We start from the raw sequence: 26,597 nt of genomic DNA, 5'->3' as shown, positions 1-26,597 counted from the left end.
TCTGGTTGTTGCAGGAAAAAAGAAAACCCTGAGGCATATTTGGATTGTATTAGGATGATGAGCATCACTAGTTCAGGTGCGTTGTGCTGTGGGTCTTCAGTGCATTGTCAGAGGCTCATTACGGTGTCCGTCTCTGAACCTTAACCTGGGTCTACACTTCTGATGGCAGGTGTATCCGGTGGCAGCTGGCTAGAAGCATGGGAAGGGGGAGTATCAAGAACCAGACGCAGGAATCCGTTGAGTTAGGCAAGTCACAGTGCTTCCTTAACCCAGCCTCGCTGTTGGACTCTGCCAGAGCCTAAACCGCGGGTGCCACCGAGCCCCAGCCTCTGCTTGTCAGCCCCCTCAAGCGTGCAGCCTGGACTTAAGAGGAAGTGTGTAGGGGAGGAAGGAAGTGGGCATAGAAGGGTGCAGGGCTCTGAGTCTTGTGGTGAATAGCCATAACGTCTTTGTCACCAACATGTTCTAAGGAGCCTTCACGGAGTTCTTTTTGTTTTTCATTGGTGGTCGTCTGGTTAATTTATCCAGGAGTTGCAACAGCTCCCCCAAATCAGACAGAGCCCTTAACTGTCAACGAGGGATGCAGACCGTCCCCTGCCGAAGTCCTGGGGTACTGGTTTGCAGTTGGCCTTTGGACCACGCGGCTCCGCATCCAGGCTTCAACCACTGTTAAAAGGCGAAGTCCCGCGACCCTTGCAGCTCCACTCTCGCAAATCTGCGGGAGCACCGAGCCATCCCGCCCTCCGCGGGCTGGCCGGCCTGGACCTGGACGCCTGTCCTGCGCAGCCGAGGTCCCCCAGCGCCCCCTACAGCCGCGCGCTGGGGGAGATGGCGCCGGGGCCTGCGCCTGACGCCACGCCCGGGACCCACCCAGCACCCAGCGCCCCGGGACAGCGCGAGCACCAGCACCTCCCGGCTGCAGAAACGGGGCGTGGGGCCCAGCGGGCGTGCTGCATCCCAGGCCGCCCCCATCGCTCCGCCCGCGGCGTCCCCACTTCTCCTCCCTCTCTCTGTCCCTCCCTCGCTCGCTCCCTTCCTCCCTCCAGCCCGCCAGCGCCGGACAAGCTGCGCCTCTTCTCTTGGGGCGCTCGTCCCTGCGGCCGCCCGTCGCATCCCGCGAAACTTTGGGACAGTAGCCATTTGGTGTTGAATGTTCCCCTCAGAGAGCGCATGGCTGGGGAAGCGAGGTGCGGGCCGGGTCCCCGAGGGCCCGCCGTCCGGGAGGCGGTGCTTCTGCTCCTGTGTCTGGGGGTCCCGAGCGGGCGCCCCTACAACGTGGACACCGAGAGCGCGCTGCTTTACCAGGGGCCCCCCAACACCCTGTTCGGCTACTCGGTGGTGCTGCACAGCCACGCGGCGAACCGATGGTGAGTGGAGTCAGAGCCAGGCGCTCTCTGCATCTCCCAGCGGCTGGGGAACTGCGCCTAGGGATTCCCTGCCCGGTTCAAACTTTGCTCCCTTTGGCGAAGGCAAAAGGCGAACGCTGAGACCGCCAGCTCGCTGGAGATATGCTCGGGAAACTAACTTATCTTGGGGCAGCAGGGCCCGGGGTGCGTTCTGGCGCCAGGCCCTGGGGCTGCGAGTCGGGGTGGCGGATGGGGTTCGCGGGGTGGTGGGCGGAGGAGGTGGCCGAGCGCCCGCTGCCAGCTGCAGTCTATTGAACCAGTGCGCAGCACGGCTCACGTTGCGCGCACGTGCACATTTCTCGCTTTAGGCTCATAGTGGGGGCGCCCACGGCCAACTGGCTCGCCAATGCTTCAGTGGTCAGTCCCGGAGCGATTTACAGATGCAGGATAGCAAAAAATCCAGACCGGACATGCGAACAACTCCAGCTGGGTGAGTCGGTTATGGGAACAGGAGCGAGTTACCCCGCTGCCCTTCCCCCCCCTCCCGACCCCCCACTTGTGGCCCCCACGGGTAGCACAAATCCTGGAAAAACTCGTGTTGCTCGTTACTTCTAGTTTAAAGCAAATGATTTCCATTCTTAGCTCCACACCATCTCCCCTTAGTGTAAAAGTGGTCCACTTCTTTCTGTCAATATTTTTCTTCCTTTGCTTATGGCAATGATTGCAGTGCCCTGACAAAACTACGTAGAGGAAAGTTTCTTATGATACATTCTCTTCACCTCTTCCTCTCTATCCCCGTGTATAAAACACATTTTAAAGTCTCTCCGCACATTAAAGACAGGATCCAGCTAAGCCAAGACTTAAATTTTATTTCTGTCTTTGACCTATGAGCTTTGCTAAAGACAAACTAAGGGGTAGATCAGGAATAACAGTTGGAACTGATCCCATATCCTGTCATTTAGCCTAAGGGCTTTCTAAAAAAGAAAATGATATAGTTTTACTTAGAATTTGAAATTGAAAGAAAAGAATAAAGAAAAATTGGCGTCTCTACTGTTAATATAATTAAAATCAGGCTTAACACATAATTGTTGATTTCTCCCTCCAAAAACTCTCATGTTCAGTGGATACCTCTATTTGAAGTCATTTCTTAATGCCTCTTCTTAGATTTATTATAAGGTGAAAAACGTGTTCTGATGGGGGAGGGGAGAATGTTCATGTCTCAAAGCCAAAAGCAACTTTGCTTTGAACAGACCTGGGGAAAGAAAGGGGAACTAATATTAATTTAGAGCTATCTTGTTCCAAGCAGTTGGGCACTGCTATATATGTTGTTTAATTTTTTTCCCTCAAAGTGCCACAGGGTCATGCTTGGCATTGTTCCTCTACACATGAGGACTCTGTGACTCAGAGGGTTCCAAGTATTTTTTCTAAAGTTACTCAGCTAGTGAGTGAAAAATGGGACCCAAAGTCAAGGTCAGATCTGCTTGAGTCCAAAGGCTAAGCTCTTTGCTTTCATGTATACATCTTGTATGCAAATAAAATTAAGTCCAATATATTGTCTATGGAGCTGATGAGTCATCATTAAATGGTGAATAAAAGGTTACAGTTGGTACTTTTTTCATATTTATCTTTGCCCTCAGTAACCTTTTGGGATGAGCTAGTTGCTGCATCTTTAACCCCTTTTTCTTTTTATAGTAATTGTTGCTTTTTCTCAAACTGGGAAGCTGATTCCAACATAATGGAATTTTTATTTTCAACTCAGAGAGCATCCATAAAATTCTTAGACTATTCATATAGAATAAGCCTCAGCTTCTCCTTAAGCATCTTCCATTCCCAAAGGCAGACTAGGAAAGATCAGGAAAAGCACATTCACAGATCCATCCATTTAGAATAATTTTTCAATGTGTAATTTTCATTGCATGGAAGAGTTGTGGGATGAAGAATTAGGGAGGGAGCAGGCAACCTTGATCTGCTAATAGAACGTGACAAAGTCTTAAGAGGAAAGAATTTCATTTGTGTTGTCCTGTCACAGCCTGATCCATGACATTATAACTGCTGGTATTAAGCACTTACTTCCTGTCTGGAAGGGCATTGAAACTCTTTTTAGTTGTCTGTGTTTAACTGGAAAAATCATGTCATAAAATTACATGAACTGTAAGATAATAATGCCTGTCCAAACTGAAGGAAAATGAAAATTCTTTGAGCATGTGGAGCATAGGGATTGATGACAAAAGTGTCCTCAGACAAATGTACACATGGTAGATGTGCAACAAACATGAATTAAGTGAAGATTTATTGGACAGATAAATGAATATAGGCAAGTGAAAGTTTGATTGTCATCAACCTTATTGGTGAATAAGAGAATTGATTAGAAATGACAAGCCAGAATGATATTTTTTACTTTAAAATTTGGGGCCAATATAAAAGATGTTTACTGAGATAAAAGGCAAAAAGGATGACAAAATTTCTGGTCAGTCAACTAATTGATGCACTAATAGCTGTAGTAATCTGCATAAGAGTGAAGTTACTTCTCATATAATGTTTTAAACATTCCATCTTCTCTCTCTTATATAAATACACACATTCACACAATCTTCAGATTCTACAGCTTGTAAAGATGCTTCGGTTGTCCCGTCTCAAATGTGGGTGACTAATGTATGGAAAATGCTTAACTCAGCAACCTACTTGGGACAGAATTTCAAAAAATTGATCCATTTACTTATTTTTTATCTCCATTTTTTACTTAAGTCTATATCTGTATGTTCTCTGTTGAGATCAATCAATAGGAACAATGAATAAACAAAAAGTTAAATATATAAATTAAAAGGTAGGAGTTGAAATGAAACAAAAATGTTTTCTTGTTGACACAACCAGAAAATTTTATAAGTGAAGATGGAGCTAAGATTCTATGTTAAGTGTTTTTTCTCACTGAAATAGCTTAACTTGCTTTCAAGGAGGTAAAGCTGAAAGAATTCTTGAAATGATATGCATCCCCTATGCAATTCAAAATACTGTCCACATGGACCAGTCTTTAGGTCTTGGTTAGAATTTCTGACCAAAGTTTAATTCAGATAGACTCCTCTACGCAAAAGAGGAGATCAGTACCCTTCCATTCCCCTCCTCCCTTCTTGGATAATGATGCCATAAACTGTGGCATATTCACTGTAGCCATAATCAGAAGTGAGCAGCAAATGCCCACTTATCTAAAATGTTCAGGGCATGAGATGTTGAGAGTTAGATAGCCCTTTCAGTGACATGAATTAACTGTAGCAAAGGTGCTTTTTTTCTTGCATGCAAATAGGCTTCTTCCAACCCCCTGCCTGCCTGAGAAGGTGTCCTCACTTTCTTGGTCTCTCATCTCACTTACCATGAACCGAAGGAAGGTAATTCCCCCATTAGAAGGGTCTGAGCCCAGACTTGTTCCTGAAGACTCCATGACCCAGGAGGCCATAGTTATTTCCACATGTCCCGTTGCTTTTCCACTCAGGTATTCAGCGACTTTGGTAAGGCTTTTTAAAGGGAAACTTCATCAGTTAGTTGCTAAATTAAGGCATCACAACTAATGATTCTGTAACTGTATTTAATCATGGTCCATCCATGGATTACCAATATTCAAAGAATTAGAATATAAAATACATAAATGAGTATAATGAGTATAAAATTGTGCTAAAATATTGTATTTCTTTGGTTATTCAAAAGATGTTCCAGATCTTTTATTGCTTTGGAGTTACCAAAAATAACATTAAACACCCACTCACACACACTTTCTTACACTTATCTAAGTAACAGATTCTGAAGTTACACAATTACCCTGCCCAACATAGTAGCCAGTAGCCACATGTGGTTATTGAGCACATGAACTGTGGCTAGTTTGTGGTAAGAAGAACTGTAATATAAATTACATTACTGAATTTCAAAGACTTAGTACAAAATGCATGTATATATATAAATCATTAAATTTTTAGGTATTGATTATATATCAAAATAACTATTTTAAACTTAATATTGATTACATATTTAAGTGATAATATCTTGGATGTATTAGGTTAAATAAAATATCTTAAAATTAAACATTTCATATAAAGCTTGTATTATATTTCTATTGGACAGCACTGCTCTAGAGAAACAACTTCCCTACATAAAAGAGCACTAACTTTTTAGCAGGTGTTTTCCCAGTACACATATAAATGAATAAGACTTCTAGTTTTCTTTTCAAGACCAAGTGTTGTATAGTTATTAGACCTTTAAGTCCTTTGTGCCTTTTTCTCTTATTGGAGAGAACAGTAGTCCATCACAAGTTAGTCATTATTCTCTTTCCGATTTCTTTCTGAGAATTATATTATTTTAGCCAACCTCTTGGTTTATATTGTATAACCTATTTGGAAGAGGTTAATCAGCAGTGCATCATTAGATTAATGATTACCTCACTCTCACTTCTGTTTGATTTGCAGGAATTATAGTTTAAAATTAAAAGGCAAACCTTATTGAAACTTCAAATATGTTAGCTTTTCTTTTTCATTTGCTATGCTCTAAATTGTAGTTTGTGAAGCTGAGATTGATATAGACTGGCCATTTTGAAAAATCATTTCTGAAAATAGGTTGTTATGCTAATTATGCAGAAAATCAAGAGAGAGCTTCATTAACAAACTGTCATGTTAAGAGATTCCCAAACTCCATTTCTGAAAGAATGATTTCCACCTAACATGAGAGATGAGATTTTCTAAATGCATTTTATTTTTTGCCTTAAGTGTAATTATCACTGAGTAATATTCCTAATGATTAAAAACAGTAAAAACTCCCTGTGGCAACAGTTGTGGGGCCAGATATGGTGACCCATAGACCCATAGTCCTTGCCTTGGTGGATTTACAAACTACAAATTAAGTTATTACTGGAAAGTATAGTAAGAATTTCTAAGCTAGTTAGTAGAATAAGGTAATGTCTCCCAGAGGAACTGATGATCAAATGGGGAACTGAATAAAAAGCAGGAGTTAGCTAGGTGAAGAGGTTATGGGAAAGGGTGCCAGACAGAGCAAACAGTGTGCATGGAGACCCTGAGGTCTTTGAGAGCACGGCATCTTTAACATAAAAAAAAAAGTGCATACAGTTGGACTCTGGAGTGTGAAGTGGATAGTAGGTTGGAGAGGAAAGCAGGGACTATTTTTTTGTACAACTTTGTAAACTCTCTTCAGTTTGGATGACTTTATCCTAAGGTGATTACAGCTAGAGCATGACATGAACAGATCTGTGTTTTAGACACTTCTAATTGCAGGGAAGTGAATGCTTTGGGGTAAATGGGTCAGTATCAATTATTAATAATGTCAATTCTCCCTAAATCCAAATAAAGTCAAAATTATCAATAATGTCAGTATCAGTGTCAGTATCAATAATGTCAATCTATAAATAATGCCAGCATTAATATATTAGTGTGTCAAGCAGAATTAGTATAGAATTATTAATAGTGTCAATATTAATTTCAATATCAATACTAATAATGTCAATATCTGCTTAACAGGGAAAAGACTAATAAGCAAATTATTATAAGGTAGTATAAGGGTGGTGGTTAACAGTGTGGGCTGAATCCTTCTTTTCCCTGCATATTAGGGGTATAATTGGGCAAGATGCTTAATATCCCTCTGTTTCAGCTTCTCCATTAATAAAATTGGTGTAATGATAATACCTGCTCATAGGGATGTAATGAAAATTTAATGAGTTAATATTTATGTTTACATTTATTAAACATGTGCTTGGTACATAGGAAGCATATAATAAATATTAGTAATTATTGTGAGAGAACATTTTCTCTTTAAATTATACTCAACAAATATATCAGTTGAGGTACATTTTCCTGCTGTAGGTAGTAAAAGACTGTTTAGGTTTTCTGCAGAAATTTGAGTAAGTTGGGGCATAAAGGGCCTGGAGGAGACCCTGAACCTAGAATCAAGCTCACAAGTGACCTGGTTTTTTAGAGTCCTAAAGCCTCGTGATGACCCAGGGTCAACCCAGATTTATAAAACTGCAACTCTGAAAACTTTGCCCTACTTCCTGGGGACATTTACTTCTGTGTTGAACTCTTTCTGAATACAATAAAGTAAAATTAAAAAGTAAAAAAAGTGTATAAAATGAAATGAAACAGACTGAAAGAGCTGGCTTTTTCAGGCCTATGATTATATGAACTGTCTAGGTATTTACATGAGCTCTTTCTCATCTAAACTGAGTATGATTATTAACCATGATCAGATTTTGACTAAAAGTCTGGAAATGTGGCATTTTTGAATGCATGTTATTTTCCAGACAGAAAATACTTAGAGAATAGGTTCTAACTGGGTGGCTATTTTGATATTTTACTCATTTGCCGCTAGATGAGCTGGGGAAAATGGTCTTGGGAGTTTAGTGCTTTCATGTCCTGTATCATCTCTAAAACTTGGGTATCTTTTACTTTTCATTACTCAAAATTATTGTTATTGCATTCATAAACATCACTTTTAGAAACATTACTACCACATGTTATTAGATGTGTGGAGAAAGTACATAGTTCAATACAGAAAATATAGTGGATTTAATAGTAGGGTTTGGTAAGAAAATCTTAAAAGAAGGGGCCACTTGGCCTAAAGAGCTTAGGGTTGCTGATCAGATCTCCGAGCTCTGTGAGCTCCCTCTGCTGGCATAGTCTAAATCAACATAATGTGGGTATACTGGAGAGCAGAAGCATTCATCATTTAATGAACACCTACTAGGTGCCAGGCAGTCTTGTCTACAGATGTATAAATTTTCTGTGTGACCTTTGTATACCTGAGTTGATAGGACTTATAATCTTTCCATATTTGAATTTATTTGTTCACTTTTAATCCCATCTGTTTTCCTAATATTCTGAATTTAGGTAGAGGAAGGAATTAATGTAATTATTTTCCCTGAGTGATTAGTGTTTCTACAAATAAAGGTATCTTGAGTGAATGACTCTTTATAGAACATAGAATAGAGAGATGGTCATTAAGTTTTCAGGATTATTTAAGGAAAAATTAGAGTGGAAAAGTTTGAAACATACAGGACTCATTGAGGACTTGTCTTTCAACAGAATAGAACTTCAACCTTATAAAGTAATTGCTGGAAGTAGGGGCTTTCACTATTTTTCTGAAGCTTGAAATCATGTTATGTGTTTTGAAAGATCAGATAAATGTATATATTGTCTTAATAGCTAGAAAGTCAGATTGAGAGCCCCAGTCAAGTGTCTAAAACGATGGGAAAGCTGCAGCTTGGTGACACACAAGTGAATCCAGTGTGTTGTTGCATTCAAGAGGCGAGACTCTCCTACCCACAACGTCTTTCGCTCAAAGTGCCAAGAAGTCCTAGAAAGAAGGACTTTGAGTCTGATCTTCCCCTGTGGCCCATTCTCAGTGGGAATGCCAAAATACTGTTCCAAATGGAGGGAAAGGGCAGGGCAAGATAGGGACCAAGTGAGTGACATTTTTCTCGAACACTAGAATGGTGACTGTACAGTCTGTGGGCAGATTTGTGATATTTTGCAAACGTTCAGCTGAAAAAAGGTTTAGAAAGTGAAATCAATGTCAGTTAACTCAGACAGCTGAAGTATTATAAAGTTCTGTTGTATATACTGTGGAGTAGTAGGAAGTAACAGAGAGCTTCAGTTGCTGACAGGTGTTTAATTTTTGATTCTAATATTTTCCATTTACCAGCCCCATGGATTCAGGCAAGTTACTTTACTTCTGTGAGACTCAATTTTTTCATCTGTAAAATGGGATTGGTAACAGTCCTCTTCTGCTACTGAGAGACTTAAATGAGTTAATGTGTATGATGAGATCTCATTGACATGAGATGTTTTTATGAAGGAGAATAGACAGCATGACATTTGTGCAGCTTAATCATATGTTTATCTTAATCCTTTAAATAATAATAATGTGAACATCAATGAATGTCTGCCTTCTTTCTCTGTTAGGCTCTGGACCAGGTACTCCCCACAGTCCTGGCAGAAAGCCTCTGAGATAGGCACCTCCTGCGGGCAGCCGATCGGTCTTAAATCATCCCACTCACTATCACACTTTGTAAAGGTCTTCAGACCTGCAAACACTGTTTCCCAGACCATCTGTTACTCTCTCAAAACTTGAGGGAAGAATGTTTTGGAAGAGAAGCAAGGAAGAATAGCTGTGAAAGAGGAAGGCCTCTCCAAGCTTAGACCCCTGAGAGACTGGTGAATATTTTGCAGGCAGACCCTCTAGTAAAGGATTTTCGTGGTGGTATAAACTACTTCAGAATTCCCTCCCTCAGCAAATACGTATTCTGTTCCTGCCTGCTGCATGTAAGGCCCTGTTCTGTGCTGTGGGAAGGCCACAGTCAACAAAACAGTCATTCTGCCCTCGTGGAGGTGACGTCAAGCAGATAGTCTCCCATAGTCTCTGTCATATTTTGGCAATGGGAGCAATGACACTAAAATGGAGATGTGAATAACAACAGTAAAATGGATGGCAAAGAATGTTCCTAATTGGCTTTGTACTGATATCCTTTATAGTTGTCTATCAAAATTACTGCTTGTTCACATTTAAATACACATGTATGTACTGATACGAAGTCAGTAGATGGAAATAAAAAAATGAAAGTAGTAAGCATACATCTTTATATTTTCTTCCCCATATGAAAGCAAAAGGAAAAAGGAAAAATGGGCTTCATTTTTAAAATAAGGAGTATGGTTTTTACATGGTCTTCTCCTTTTAATGTCTCCTAGGAAAATGCATTCAACTGTGCTAAGAATTAGTCATTCTGGTTGTATAAAAGCATGGAAAATTATCACATGTTAATTTCTGCTGACCTCTTTTAAGCCATGTAAAATACTTTTTCAATTAAAAGGCTGATTTAATTTACTAAGAGTTTAGTTATGTATGAGCTGGATTGAAAACCAGATTATAAATCATTTCAGCATAACATTTGGATAAAATATTAAGATGATTTTAGTTTATGATGTTCTGTCAGGGAAAGGCATGAGAATTAGCTTTCTCATGACAGTTTTAATAATCATTATTTCTGAACAAAATAGAAATACTGTATTTCCGTAGGAAGAACACTGCTTGACATTTGATCTCTTATTTCAACAAGTAGCTGAAATCAAGGAGGACACAAAATATCACTATGATTTTGAAAATGGAGTAGTTTCTTTTCAAATATGATATAATACAGGAAAAGGTATAGCCATTTACATTGTCGAGCAGTTGTTTTAGTTGTTCAGAAGCTCAACTGCTCATTACAACTACTTGCGGAGCTTTTCGAACAGTTCTGATATGTGGGTCTTAACCCAGACACATCAGATCTGAGCTGCTGGGAGTGGGGACCAGGTGTCACTATTCATCCACATCCATCCTGATGTCTAGTCAAGGCTGAGAACTGCATGATAAAGGGGTGGACTCAGGAACAAGCAAGTTTAGGGAAAGCTTTGGAGAAAGCCCTGAGCATACACTGATGATGCGAACGTCTTCTCTGCCAAGATTCTGCAAGCACTGCAGAAAACGGTTAAAAGTTCCTAGAAATTAAGACCCAGAACATAGTGGGAACATACAGGCTGTACTTGGAACTGATCCGTCTCATAACCAGGGCTGAAAGGACCTAGTACTGCCGCTGCCGTTGGGTGCTGCCTCTATGGCAGAAGCAGTGTTAGGCAGTGAAAAAGAGAAACCTATGTAAATGTGAGTCTGAGTTTTTGTTCACTTCCTAGAATTTGTTTTTGTTTGTTATGTGGGAGAATAATTGTTTCATAACTGCTGTTTCCATGAATTTTTTTTGCCTGTGCAATGAATCGTCCTTTTGCACATACATTTCAAAGTAAGACAAATCACAAATAGGAGATACTGGGTCAAACCGCAACTGTAAAGCTTTGAACCAGTTTTCATTTATGGAGGCTTCCATTTTCACATGTTTCTGGGCTGTGTGCTGGGGGTGGGGTAATGATGAACAAGATGCAGTACTGGCCACAATGAATTTACTAAGGCTTGGAAGTAGACAGGATAGTTGCAAATAAATAAAGGTAGTTGTATTAGTAAGGGTTCACCAGAGAAACAGAACCAGTAGGATAGGTAGGTAGATCAGATAAATATAAGAGGAGATTCATTATAGGAATCAGTTCCCTCAGTTCTGGTGGCCAAGTAAGTCCCATGATCTGCTATCTGCAGACTTGAAGAGCCAGGGAAGTTGGTGGTGATTCAGGCCCAAGTCCTGAGAGGCAAGTGGGGTTGCGAGGTGGTCTAAGTCCCAGAGGTCTGATGCTCAGATATGGAGAGAAAGATGTTTGAGGGAAGTGACATTGACCAAGTAGGAAGGTGAGTTGTTTGGTTACAATGTGTGTGAACCTAAGTGTGAGACTGAGCACCTGGAGGTGCAAAAAACAGAGGATACACTGTGGAATCATCTGTGGCCCCAGAAAATAGTTTAATAACAAGAGCTTCTCTTTAAATTTACAAATTCACTTTAAATTTACAAATAGAGAGCTCAGCTAAGAAACAGGCAGTAATAATTCATTGTTTTTGTGCACAAAAACTTTTTGACCATTTTCATCAAAGCAATTTACTTGGTATTTTGTTCTCAATTATTATATGCCCACTGTTTTTAAACTTTTGGGTAGCATCTTTTAGGACAGTGAATTTTTTTCTGAATACTGTGATTTCGAAGAAAGTATGTGTTAAATATACCATATTATAATAAAGTAATGTATTTGTGACCTTCCTCTCTTTTGCCTTACTTAACTGACTATAATTTTAGATAGACTTTGGTATTTTCAGAGAAGATATATTTCATTGACATGTCTATTGTGCTAAATAGAAACTTCAACTTTGAGTAGATAAAATTGCCATTTATCATCTATTTTTGTTATTAGGGAAAAAAAGTCACTGGGGGTGGCAATTTTAGTGAAAAATTAAATTGAAAATTTCATCACAATGAAAATTAGAATTTGTCATTCTGTCTTCAATTATGTTGGCATCGTGTAGCTACAATAACATGTTAGACCTTACCATCCCCCACCTCCACCCCGCCACACACATTGTCCTTCCCTCTTCCTCTGACCCCCTCTCTCTCTCTCTCTCTCTCTCTCTCTCTCCTCCCCTCCTTTCCCTCTTTCTATATTAATTTTAAAATGGAGACCTATGTTTCTACCTGAACAATCTTTTATCAAGATTTGGGCTGCAGCAAGATTTCCTTTCCACTCCAAGCAGGCTTTGTTAATCAACCCTAGCATGCTTTTTCCAGACCTTTCCTTATTTGTCTTGTTTTTAGTCCAGTGCTCCACACAGCCAGGGTGGGAGACATCATTACCCTACAAAAAATCTATCCAGCAAAGCATCGTCCATGTCCTGTTGTAACAGCGCCAGCCCATGAGGGTCATCTGAGGTGGTCAGGCCCTCACCTGGGCCTTCTGGCTCAGAGTCTCCAGGGAAGGGGCTGGGAAACCCTCCCATTCAGTCATGTCACCTTCAACAGCTTTTACTGTCTGAACAACTAATCTGAGAACAAATAGATGTATCCACAAACAAATTCCTATACTCCTTACAAAATCCTTCCTGCCCAGGAGATTAACTGCAAATAATTTCACCTTCAAAATATTAGACTTATTTATGTAGGTATTGTGAGTTTGCCCAAGAAGCTTTTTCTAGGGGTCAAGGTTATAGCAGTAGAAAGAATGCTTAATGATTTAGAAGATGGTCACTCTAAATGTATGAAAACTTGATACCAGTGACTTGTGTTCAAACTGAGTAAACAAACTGGAGTCCCATATGTCTATTCCAATTATGCAGATGTATTTACCTGCCCATGGCATTAAGCTCTGGCAGAATGAAACTGTCACATGGCAACTCAAGAGGGTGACAAGGCAGCAAAAGAAATCTTAGGATGCTGCATCTTATTATCCCTCCAAATCACTTATTTGAAATCACTTTAATATAGAATCCCTACTATAAAGCAGTCACTCTAACTAAAGAAAAATATTATCACTGGGAAGAACACTTTTTCTTACACAGTTTAGAGCTCTTACACGGCACTTTCCACGAGTAATATTTTACTTGACTGTTTGGCTACTCATGCATTTGTTATAATGCCTACTGAATTTTTTTATTTACTATTAAAATAATCGGTTTTTCAAGTCCTTTCTTTTTTGGAAACAGTCACAATCCACTAAATGGAAGCCATAGGGCAGTTTGTTTTAAATGCTAGGCATTAGTATGCTAATTATCACCACTACTTTCTACAGGCTCAGGGGTCACCTTCCAGCTTCAGCCACCCATTCAGGCTGTTTAAATAGAAGACTGTTGTTGTCTTTTATTCTTACTGTCTCAATACAAGAAATGCCTTAAAAAATGCTCTGGTAATGTTGCCTATAACGCTAGATAAATGATCAGAAGTTGCAAATGCGTTGCCAGGCGTTACAGGCTGCAGCTGTTTTTGCATAACCTGTGTTGGCTTGAACTGGTCTTCCCCTCCTAGCCATGTTGGCTAGCTATTTCCTACACTAAGGTCACCTCTTGGTGGTGTTACCAGTTGGAGGTCATTTCTGTAACCAAATTCACCTTGTGAGAGAGCAGTTATGTTGACAGAATAACACAGTTACCCCCACATTATGCACTGAATGTAAGATAATAGAGAAGCAGAGGAGGAGGAGGATATGCCACACATGTCTGGAGGAAAAGCCTTGGGAATAAGCATGTGTGTTTATCTGCTCTCAAGAATAACATGGTTTTCAAGATAACTGATGATAAACTTATTTTCAAATGCTGTAGGTAGCCCTAGTGGAGAACCTTGTGGAAAGACTTGCTTGGAAGAAAGAGACAATCAGTGGCTGGGGGTCACGCTTTCCAGACAGCCAGGAGAAAACGGATCTGTTGTGGTAGGTTATTGGAATCGGTCCACTGATAACATCATGAAATCAGGTATTCTGGGTGTGACTTACATCATGTGCTCTACTTTTATGTTTTATTCAGACTTGTGGACATAGATGGAAAAATATATTTTATATAAAGAATGAAAATAAGCTCCCCACAGGAGTTTGCTATGGAATGCCCTCTGATTTACGAACAGAATTAAGTAAAAGAATAGCTCCATGTTACCAAGGTAAGGCATGATTTTGATATTAACTAGACCAAGAGAGACAAGTGAATGCTATAAAAAAAGTTTTTCTCTCAGTTTTGGATGCGGGGAGATCATTGAAATAGCTTTGTTGTTTTTAACTAAAAGTATTCTTTCTTTTTTTACTCAATTACAATAGTATTACCTTTAGAAATGTACTTTGTGTTTTTAGGAATAGAAATTCTACAGTTTCTCTCATTTGAAGAATTTAGGAAACTAGTTTTAACTACATACTTTTGCATAAAATATATTTTCAATTCAGTATAAGTAAGTCTAATGCTCAGTAAATATAGGACAGTTGAAATCATGAAATTAGATTAAAAATCTGATCAGAAAGAAGAAAACTGCTTAGATTTCTTGCTTTACATTTAGCTTCTAAGAATATTCAGAAAGATTCAAGTTAAGTGTAAATAAATCTTTCCCACTCACTATATCTTTTTTTTTAATTCAAATGTTTTCCTTGAAACAGCAAGAGTTTGAAAGATTTTCCCATGAAATTCTAGGTCATGGGCAGCATTAATACAGGCTGAGCTAGTACATAAATAAACCACTGAAGTGACCAAAATTAAGGGTGTCTACAGAGCATTAAAAATGATATCTGCACCAGAGCTGAAATGCTAAAAATGTTTTTGGAAAACTCAGAATTAAATATAAATGCATTCCAGTTTTCAATTTTTCTAATCAAAATGATTACTGCTGTGTCTAAAGACAATTTCTTAACTGACAAAATTTTGACCAAGTATGCAAATTCAGTTATTGATTCTGTTAATATTGGGGTCTTTCCTCTGGCATTTGATGCTGTGGAAAAGCTGATTGATGCATATGCCTTCTTTGCCTTTGGATGTCAAGAAGATAAATGAAATTGAATTTGAAATTTGAATATGAAATTCTCAATTGCAGTAAAACTCAGTCTAGATTTCTGAGTGTTCATTATCCTCTTTCCTTTTTTTATGGTTTATGGTTTATATTTTAAACCATTTATGGTTTATATTTTAAAACATTTTCACAGTAGAGTCTTTATTTTTGCTCAGATATACCTAGTCTTATTCTACAAAAAAAAATAAATAAATTCGAGATAGCAGACTTAAGACACTTAAAATTATAGGGAAAATTACTAAATTTTTTTTTAATGGGATCAGGAAAGATATAAAAAGGAGTGGAAAATTACAAGGAGTAGGAATTATAAGTGATTTAGCAATTTATTTAACTTTTCTGTTAGCTAAGCCAAAAGAAGGATGTAGTTCTGATTCTTATTTTCATAGATGTTTACTTATATCCATTCTTTCGGAGAGGCAAAGCCTTATCACCTTAGTAAGTTCCAAAAACATCCATTCATGGGGGCTTTGTTATAAGAGCTTCTCCATCTCTACATGGATCTTGACTCTGTTATTTTCAGCTGGGCATAATCTAGGAAGCCTATTTTAAATGGAAACCTAGAATGGAAGCCACAGATCCTACCTTGTGTTAGTTTTGAATCATACTTCATATACCCATGAAAAAGAGGTAGGGTAGATATTTTTATTACTATTTCATAGAAATATTTTGAAGATTAATATGGAAGATATTTGTGATCTTAAATGTTATCAAAGTTACTATAATTTTTAAAATGTGATAGTTTAAATATAGACCTTAAAAGGTATATTTGTAAGGATTAATAACAAGATTATGCAGATTTTGTCTTTGTTTTGAAATGAAATCCTGAATTGTTTTCTACTTCATTTTAGATTATGTGAGAAAATTTGGAGAAAATTTTGCATCATGTCAAGCTGGAATATCTAGTTTTTATACAGAGGTAATAAAAAATAGCTGCTTTGAATGTTTACATACAGAATTCTAGTTCTGAAGACCTAGAAGACTGATGTTATTCTTTACAGTAAAAATAGTACAACATCTGAATAATATGTCTCTTAAATTTCAGAGTATTACAATGTTTTCACCTCAATATATATATTTTGAAAAAATACGAACATTTAAATGGTTGTTACACACAAGATCAACTGAAAGTCTATACTAAAGAAAATTACTTGTATCAAGATTTAATAGAAAGCAAAAGCAGCTATAGTTGTTTGTTTTGTTAACTTAGACATTGAAGATACCTATCCAACTGTATTATTTTAATTGCTAGTTGAGTGGGAAACAAAGCATACAAATCCATATTTTTCATTAAATTTATAAGAATTGGAAGATTTAAAAACTTAGTATCATCTTAAATCAGATACATTCTCAAACTGTATTATTCACTAACACTCCAGGATATTCAGTGAAAGGTCATGGTTGTAGTCTACCCCAAATCTCCCTGTTTCTCTTAAAAGCCCATTATGAATTTATGAATGTTTTCTGAATCTATATAGACAGATTGCATCAAGCATTGGGTTAATAATTTCTGTAAATATTACCTGCTATATATAAAAAAAAATCCTTCCTTAGTTTATATTTAAACTGACTTTTATTTAATTTCAGGATTGTTCAGGATATTTAGAAATAAATATGTTTGACTGCTGAAAGTTTTCATATTTCACCAAATGTCTGCTCACTCCAGCCTTCCGCTATTCGTTTTTCCTAAATTCTTACTTATCATCAAATGTGTCCCAAATTCCACTGGGCATATAATTTTTCTAAACTAACATTATTAAGGAAACTGGTCAATGGCTTTTTGCAAATTGAAATAAATTGAGTCCACTTTTTACTCTTTGCCAATGCCTGATCATCTTCATAATAAGCACTAATGAATAATTACCCAGCTATGATTTACTTTGATGGAAATCACATTTTCTTCTGAAAGCTTACCCTCACATTCAGTGATCCAACCTTCGATTTTTAAGTCCCCTGATTCAGTGTGAAGCCAGAGTTTTACTTTTCTGAAATTCTACTTTCAGGGGAAAATCCAATAACTACCTTTTCTTTTTTTTTCTAATAAGTTTTTAAATTCATAAAATGCTCAGGTTTTAGAATTTTACTATAAAAGTGTATTCTTGTCACTATTTACTTAAGAAGTATATCTGCAGGGGGTTTTGGGTGTGAGATTAAACATTTAAATGATGATTAAACTGTTTTTTTCTTACAGGATTTAATTGTGATGGGAGCCCCAGGATCATCTTACTGGACTGGCTCTCTTTTTGTCTACAATATAACTACGAATAAATACAAGGCTTTTTTAGACAAACACAATCAAGTAAAATTTGGAAGTTATTTAGGTACTATAAAAATTTCTAATCTAAAATACGTCTGCCTTACAAATACTAGTAATTATAAATAAGGGAAAATGTATCTTCAAAAGATCAAAATGGCTAGTAGTAAAAACACAGTTCAGAAACTCTCTTTAAGGACGTAATGTATAAAACTTTAATTAACCTAATATTTTACATATAAAACTATAAAATCAACTTAGAATTCTTAGACTCTTTATAGTTAAACACTTGTAATCTTATATTTTTATGCAGTCAATTTATTATAAAGGCGGCATCTGTTGAGTGCTTACCGTGCTAGGAACTTCTGTAAGCACTCTACGTGAATAAACTCATTTAATCAGGTATGATTAGGTCTAGTTTCTTAAAGGGCCAACTGAAAATCAGCGGGACTGCCAACAGCAATAAAGACAATGGGTAACACGAGGCATACGGGTCTAAAAACAGCTTGTTGACTGACCTTCACCTTATAAGTTCTTAGAATCTTTCCCAGAGTTTAACTATTTTAATCTTCCTCTGCCTCCTCAGAGCACTTTATATTTCTACAGAAACACAAGATTTTCTTGGCATTAATTCCTCTATTATAGTACAAGGAATGCTTTTCCTGTAGTTTCTTAGAAAATACAGATTTGTTTAAACCATATGTGCCTCAAATGTGAGCAGCCTATACTCAAAAATAATAATAATTTAAAAAGGCAGTATTATTCTCATTCACACAGAAAGAATTCATTTTCAAAGAGAGGCCAATTCATTTACAATTCAACATTTACTTGTTTATGGTTGAAGGGTATCTTAAAGTTATAAGAAATGTACCTTAGTATTATGCCTTTTATCACAGAATATTTTATCTTTTGTGGCATCCCATAATTTTATCATAATAGGAAGATTCCATGGCAAGAAAGTTGAGGTTTAGGAAGATTTTCCTTAAATTTAAAATCTTATATATACTCTACAATATGTTGTAATCCTAGAAGCTAGCTTGTCCTGATAATACCCAGAGACTTTTTAACAAAATAAAAATGTAAAGGCACTATCTTCAATTTTGAGCACTTAGAAATATAAGCCATGTAGCTAATTTTGTAACATACCAATTATTGCTTAAAGCACATAATAAAATGAACAATTTTGAGTATTGCTATGCTAAATATTCTTAAAACTGTTTAGTGTAGCCTTTCTGCATTCAGTATCATTTAATTTTATAAGTGGATTTATGATAATATGTTACCTGTTGCAGATGATATTCTCATATTTTTCTCCATTTTTTTTTTTGAAGGCTACTCAGTTGGAGCTGGTCATTTCCGGAGTCCGCATACTACTGAAGTAGTTGGAGGAGCCCCTCAACATGAACAGATTGGTAAAGTAAGATTTACATTTTTGTACTTATTTCTTTGCAAAGGGTTAAATAAATGGCATGAGAATGAGATTTTAAAGAATCTATGGAATGAGAACTAGAAATGATGAACAATAAGCTCTATGTGGTGGAATTGATGAAAGTTGTATGGTTTTGAGATATAATTTAGCAAAAAAGCTTAAAGGAAAATTATATAAGTCAACTGAGTTTTCTTTATGAATAAACTGTTCTTGAGATAGAATCATTTCAAGATGTCTAGGGAATATATTTACTGGTTAACAAGTACAGTAGAAGGAAAATTCTAGAAAGAGTAATATGTTAGTTCTGGTTCTAGTTTGTGTTACATTGTTGTGTGACTGTTTCTAAATTTTTCTGAGCCTTGCTTTGAGTAGGGAGGCAGACAATGCCTTCTGAGCCCTCTAAGGGATCAATAAGATAATTATTGAAAAGGTAGTTTTGCAAGGACAGCATGGTAATGTCAACATGGTTCCCTAAACCTTTTGTATCACTATGAAAAGGATTTTTAAAAATATATGAGCAATTACCAGTTTTGAAAATTGATGTTTTGATCAAATAACAAACCTTTTTATTTATTTATTTTTAATTTTTAATTTTTTATTTTTTGAGAGGGCATCTCTCATATTTATTGATCAAATGGTTGTTAACAGTTAACAACAATAAAACTCTGTACAGGGGACCCAATGCACAATCACTAATCCACCCCAAGTCCAATTCTCATCAGTCTCGGATCCTCCGAAGCACAACGAACAAGTCCTTACATGGTGAACAAATTCTTACATAGTGAATAAGTTCTTACATGGTGAACAGTACAAGGGCAGTCGTCACAGAAACTTTCGGTTTTGATCACGCATTATGAACTATAAACAATCAGTCCAAATATGAATATTCATTTGATTTTTATACTTGACTTATATGTGAATCCCACATTTCTCCCTTATTATTATTATTATTTTTTTAATAAAATGCTGAAATGGTAGGTAGATGCAAGATAAAGGTAGAAAACATAGTTTAGTGCTGTAAGAAAGCAAACGTAGATGATCAGGTGTGTGCCTATAAGCTAAGTATTAATCCAAGCTAGACAAGGGCAACAAAACATCCTCGGATGCGGAAGATTTCTCTCAAAACAGAGGGGGTGAGGTTCTAAGCCTCACCTCTGTTGATCCCCAATTTCTCACCTGATAGCCCCCCTGCGACTGTGCCTGTCTTAGGTTGTTCCTCCCTTGAGGAATCTTACCCATCTCTGGCTAAATGACAAACCTTTTTATTGTGATAGCAATCTAACCTTTTCAAATTATTTTCCTAATTGCAGGCATATATATTCAGCATTGATGCCAAAGAACTAAATATCTTACATGAAATGAAAGGTAAAAAGGTAATATGTCTCTACCTTTGGTATCACTAAGGGGCTTTGTGAGCAACACTGCTTTCTTCTCAATGACTGGATCTGGTTTGCTTTGGGGCAGCTCGGCTCTTATTTTGGATCTTCTGTCTGTGCCGTGGACCTCAATGCAGATGGCTTCTCAGACCTGCTGGTGGGAGCCCCCATGCACAGCATCGTCAGGGAGGAGGGCAGAGTGTTTGTGTACATCAACTCCGGCTCGGTAAGTCTGATGGCCCGTCAGCTGCCAAGCTGCTTATGGGATGACAGACACTAAAGCTCTTGTTACACGGAGTTCTGAGCCTATAGATTCTTAGGCTTGTTTAACTACCAAAAGTAAAAATTTTGGTTTTGTACTGATGCTCTGAAAGTACAGTAGTAGAATATGATGATGAATGTGCAGCTGTCTTGTTTTGCTACTCCAGGAGTAGGTGATCAGTCTCCTGGAGTTTCTCTATTTACAGGTTTTATGTGTTCATTCAAGTAGCTGAAGTTACTTTCAGTTTTATTATGTCACAAATCTAATTTGAAAGAATGATTTTTATATCTCTCTCAAAATGTGGATTTTTTATTTGAAGGTTCTATAGCAAATATCTTTATATAATTTGAAAATAATAAAATATTAGAAGTAGATGATAAAGGTATGAAATGTTTTCAATTTCTTGATTTTAAGACAGTTGGAAACAAGATGTGTTTTGATGAAATGTTAATTTGCACAAATCATGTACTATTTTCATGTTAAGAATATAGAATTGGCATAGTTTATTCCAAAGTGGATATAGTTGTTGTAGAAATATGTAATTACTACTGTGGTTGAGTTTTAAATTGGGGGGGATATTTTGGAGTAGAAATTGACCACTTGACAGTTCATTTTGAAGAGTTTTTCTGGCCTTATCTTGCCAGACTATCTTCTTGGCATTAAAACAATGAACTGATAGGGCCTAACTGGAATCTTCTTGTCTTGATCCTTTGATTGAAGAGCAAGAACAGATTTGTGAAGAAATTCATTTCTTAAAGAACAGTATTTTTGGTCAGAATTCAGTGATGTAAAATCTGTTTCAAGAAAGAATGTGTAATCCTACTTAAATGGTTTCAGAGCATTTAATAAGTTCTTACATTAAGCATCATATTAAACTCTTTACAACTTAAGGAAGAAAATATTTAGTCTCATAAAGCTGAGAGATTCTTAAAGTTCCAAATATAGAGCAGGAAAAAGTTATGAACTGGGATTTCCTATACTGTGCTTAAACCTAAATTTAATAGTAAAGGCATATCATCTGCAAAGTGACCATTCATATCTCATTAATGGTGATGTCAGGCATTACATTTTCTTGCATAGATATTTCACATTTCCCTGTCTATCAGTGGGTTTTTTTATACTACCTATACTGTCATTCTGTGTATTTCTCTTTCCCTTCTCTTTAGAAGTAAAGTTTTTGAAAACAGTTTAAAAAGTAGCATACACATCTAAAATGAGGCAGTACAGGACCATTTTTTTTCTCAGTTGAAATCAGAAGGAACCCCAATATGAAAATGATACAGTTGAAGCTCTTTTGCTTAAAGGTCATAGAGGAGCCCTACCCACTAGGTGACTTTTTGTTCTTCCCTTTCTCCTACCCTGAGGCACCACTTGAATACTGGGGTTAATTTCAAAATTGACTTCACCTTTTAACACTTCTGACATAGGTTACTCCTTTATTCTTTTCTATCTTCCTATTAACTCTTTAAGATAGCATTAACTGCTACCTGGAATTATATATTTATTGGTTTGGTTCACTATTGTCTGTTTTTCTACTGGAGTGTAGACACTGTGTGGAAAGGATTGTCTGTTTTATTTACTGCTGTTCCCTCAGGGTTTGAAAGAGCCCTGGACAAATAGGTGCTCAGCAATTTTTACAAATGAATTCATGAAAGAATGATGCTTAATGAATCTAGTTTCCATCTACTTCTAAAATAGCTTACAAGGGTCCACAGCAAAATCTTGGTCACCATTCTCTGTGACTGGAAAACACTTAAAGCGGAGTGATTTCCACTTTTTCAAACTCATTGTCCCCACCCCACCCCCTGGAACTTCAGTGCCATTCTATTGTCTTGGGTCTGCACCTTCTTGTCCTCCCTGGAATCCCTTCTCCCTTCTGTTCTTTAAATTGGGGGTTTCCCTTGGAGCCAAACTCTTGTATCCCTTACTCTTTTGATTGAATCGTCCACTGTTTTTGGTGCCAGCGATTGCCTCTGAAGAGAGGATTCCCAAACTTAGTTCATCTAAAAATATTAAGCAAATGACATTTAGTGAGTATCAGAACTGTAACAAGAAACATGAAAGAGCTGAGAATAATCTCAGTCCTGACCTCCAGGATATCAGAATCTAGAAAACACACAAACACAAGTGAGTGCAATGGTAAATTGTAGATTGTTAGTATATACAGAACCAAAGCTGTTCTCTTTGGCTCAAGAAGGTTTCACATAAGAAGTATTACTTTAGCAAGGCAAGTATAGGAATTTTTTAGTTGGAAAATATAAGGTGAAGGACACTTCACAAAGGGTAGAATATGTGTGTGCTTCAGGAATGATGAATAGACTTGTTTGGGAAGAGGAAAGCATCTATGATGAGCAGTGCATAGACTGGATTTTTTCCTGCCAGGAAGTAACATTATCAGAATTTGAAAAGAAGTCTCTTGGCTTTCACTCTAACAGCTCTTTACTGCAACATTATTTAATGTTTTCTCATAATAACTCATTTTCCAACTTCAGAGATAGCAGTAGATCTGTCCCTGTTCCACTGCTGCTAGAATACGGTCCCACAGGGCAGCTTCAGTTGTGTCAACTCCTCAGCTCAGAAACCTCTGGTAGCTTCTGTTGTTTTTCTAAATTAAGAGTAAAACTCCCTCAGCATCAAAGTCCCATATAATGAGATTCCAATCTGACATTTTTTTGTCTCATTCATAATACACACCATTCATAAGAGCCAAACTCTTTGGACTCTGTATTTTGCTGATCATTTTCTCTGTATATGAGATCGTGCCTGTCCTTCAGTAGCCATCTTGAGTACCTTCTCCTTTATGAAATCTCTCCTGGCTTTCAATTGGATATTCTCTCCTTGCTTCTCAATATTGCAGAGCAGTCTTCTAAGGCATTAACATACTTGTGCTGAGCCTTCCGTGTATCTGTGGGATTCTCAAGAAGGGTAGCATGGCTCATACACAAAATGTTTTGTCCCCTGTCACCCATTCACTCTTCGCATAGTTCATTGACTTTAGTAGGAACTTGATAAATATTTGCTAAATTGATTATCAGAATGATTTATTGAATTTTCAAAGCCAGGTATCACAAGTTTGGCATTTTTTATGTCCTCTGAGCTCTAATCAGACTATTATAATATGGGTTGACATACTTGATAAATATTTATTGAATTGAACGGGGATGTGTGTACTAAAGCTCAGTCTATAATTTGTTCAACTTATTTGAAGCATTAGGAAAAAATCCATATCCAATGACAACAGTTAATCATGAGTACCGTTGTCAGGGGTGCTATAGTGATACCTTCCCCCCCCTTTCTATCCAGGGAGCAGTAATGAATGAAATGGAAACAGAACTTGTTGGGAGTGACAAATACGCTGCGAGATTTGGAGAATCTATAGTTAATCTTGGCGACATTGATAATGATGGCTTTGAAGGTAATTAAAATTATCTGATTTCTGCCTTTTCAATAATACATGGAAGAGAATATGGTTGGCATTTTATGTTTTTTCCTTTCTATAGAAAATGGGGCCAGCAAGTTATGCTAATTTGTTTTTGCTTCTTTTTTTTTAGTGTTCTACCTGACTTCTCAGTTGTAAGCTATTGATTCTTACTGTTGTTAACCACAGGATGGTATTCAAAATATGTTTTTCATTGTTTGTAAGGCAGCATTGGTTATAAGCTGTATTATGTGCCCCTAAAAACTAGCTATTAAATTGTAATATCCACCATTTCTCTTTTTAAGATAGATCCTGATTTCAGAAATGTTAAAATGTTGTGGGGCAGTGGGGAGTTTTTCATAGACTCTGGACTTAGCCATCAGTCCAGCAAACACACTGACAAAGCTGCAGAGCTGGAGCAGAGTTCTGGAAGCCCACTTCAGTGCCAGGCACTCCTCATTCAGCTAATACATTGAAGGAGGATTTGGGTATCCCAGAAGAATGTCACGAGGAGTGGTGAGGGAGCAACTGGCAGGCTCAGGGACAGTGGCTATTTACCAACTGACATGGAAGCATTTCAAGAATGGAGTGGATGGTACTGTCATAACTGTGCTTATTGGCTGGTTATCAGCCCTGCTGCTGAAATACATTTTTCTACCAGCCTCCCCTCTTAAATTTTCCTTTTTAAATCTAGTGTCGAGTGAATCAAGTCTGCTAAAACTGTGCATAACATGAATTGAGAGGAGAGTGCAATTCCTAAATTCAACAAATGAGATCGGGCAGTCTTTCTCTGTCTTGACTTAGTCACTTAATATAATGCCCTCAGAGTCCATTCATGTTGTCATAAGTGACAGGATTTCTTTCTTTTGTTATGGCTGAATAGCATTTTTGTTTTACTCATGAGTAGGCATTTTCTACGTTTTGGTACTAGCAAGACTCATGTTTTTTTTGCTTTCTCACAGGTGTCTTTAATTCCATTGTATAGTATCTGAGACAGCAGGCATCTACATTGCATTTTTCTTTATGTATTTCTGTATTACTTTTCCCCATCTTCTATTTTATTTTGTTCTCGGGTAGATGGATGAAATTACTTTGTGTTATGGCAGAGTGTGTGGAATTATAAGAAAGGGGATGAAAATCCCACCTGCTCGGTTTTCTTCTACCTCCAGTCTTAGATGCAAATCAGACTTAATATCCTTCAGCTATGCACAATTTTCTGGTACTTTGCATTGCAGACCTAAGTTATTCTTACTTTGATCATGACATTGTTTTATTCTTCAAAAGGAAGAAACTCTGGCTATATTTCCTGTGTCCTTAGAATGCAAAGCAAGCAGTTTTCTAAGGAGAAAACCAATCAGTTTGGCAATGGTCCAGCATAAAAATCTCAACAAAAGTATGAGAAAGTAATGGTGTAGGTAGGTGGATAGGTAGGTAAATAGACTGACTTATGTGATTGGCATGACTGACTGACAGACAGATAGCATTTTGGGTTTCATCCATAAGATAAATTGGTAAAACCACTTATTTTTGGTTTAGGTTTTCTCACCTTGAGCCTTATTACTTGACTTCTGGACTATATGTTTGAATAATTTTTTAGTGAAACCATAATAAAATTCTATGATTGTAAATTATAAGCTGTATCATGTGCCCCTGAGCTAAATATTGATATAATATTGAATCATATAACTGAGCATTTCTGTGATACAGAACAGGAAAGGGGCTCAAGGAGAGGAAAACACTCAATGTAATCTCTATTGTTAATGATTTTGTAGAGCGTGGTGGTGGAATAGCACAGACTCTGGCCCGCCAGGTTAAAATGCCAGCTTCGCCACTTCCTGGCTCTGTGACCTCAAGCAAGTTACAGTCTGTGCCAGTTTCCTCATCAGCAAGCTGAGATAAAAAAAAGTATTTGATATAGTTCTTGTAAGTTACTTGAGTTAGTATGTATAAGCCTCTAGCACAGTGCCTGCATTGTAAACATTACATGTATTAGCTGATGTTAAGATTATTATGATTATACTAATGATGATTGTTATGATTGGTACTAACAGTGAAATAAAACATTCAGATGAAAAGTAAAAATAATTGTCTAGTATGAATGTGTTCTGTATGTTGTATACCAAATTGAGTTGTATAAGCATGGAAAGACATTTTATTATTTATTGATAGTATATATTTTCTTCATTTCATAATGATAGCTAGAACTTCAGCATATTTCATTACATATCCAAATATAATCCTAGGAAGTAAGGATTTGTTTGGAACTATGTGAAATATATAAGACATGACATAGAAGATGGCTGAACATTGAATATACCCTAATGTCTCCCTCTTGGGATCACATTGTTCTGGGTCTCTCTAATATTTCAGCAGAAAAGGCTTATCTGTATTGTTTCATGTTCACTTGAATAACTTGTGCCTTAAAGCACCAATGCTAATAATTGATACTGCAAGAATTTTTGTATAGGAACAACTTGATAACTCAGACCTGCAATCTCTCTTCGTATGTTATCATCATAGAATTATAGTTA

General features: G+C 37.3%; 1 protein-coding gene across 2 annotated transcripts in view; it reads left to right on the top strand.

Annotated features, from left to right (window-relative positions):
- The first annotated feature begins 456 nt into the window (after positions 1-456).
- Positions 457-26,597, top strand: part of ITGA4 (integrin subunit alpha 4) — a 64,432-nt gene continuing 38,291 nt past the window's right edge. The window contains exons 1-10 of one of the 2 annotated variants that reach the window (XM_073218594.1): positions 457-1,367; positions 1,715-1,836; positions 14,109-14,215; positions 14,310-14,439; positions 16,179-16,246; positions 17,519-17,648; positions 18,913-18,998; positions 20,321-20,383; positions 20,475-20,612; positions 23,952-24,063. In XM_073218594.1, the coding sequence (XP_073074695.1) occupies positions 829-1,367; positions 1,715-1,836; positions 14,109-14,215; positions 14,310-14,439; positions 16,179-16,246; positions 17,519-17,648; positions 18,913-18,998; positions 20,321-20,383; positions 20,475-20,612; positions 23,952-24,063 (1,495 nt within the window). In that variant the 5' untranslated portion in view covers positions 457-828. The remainder of the gene's footprint in view (positions 1,368-1,714; positions 1,837-14,108; positions 14,216-14,309; positions 14,440-16,178; positions 16,247-17,518; positions 17,649-18,912; positions 18,999-20,320; positions 20,384-20,474; positions 20,613-23,951; positions 24,064-26,597) is intronic. The other variant, XM_073218595.1, reaches the window with a different exon arrangement.

The sequence above is a fragment of the Manis javanica genome, chromosome 12 (genome assembly GCF_040802235.1).
Source record: "Manis javanica isolate MJ-LG chromosome 12, MJ_LKY, whole genome shotgun sequence".
NCBI classification, from domain to species: domain Eukaryota; kingdom Metazoa; phylum Chordata; class Mammalia; order Pholidota; family Manidae; genus Manis; species Manis javanica.
This window is presented reverse-complemented; position numbering and strand designations above follow the sequence as displayed.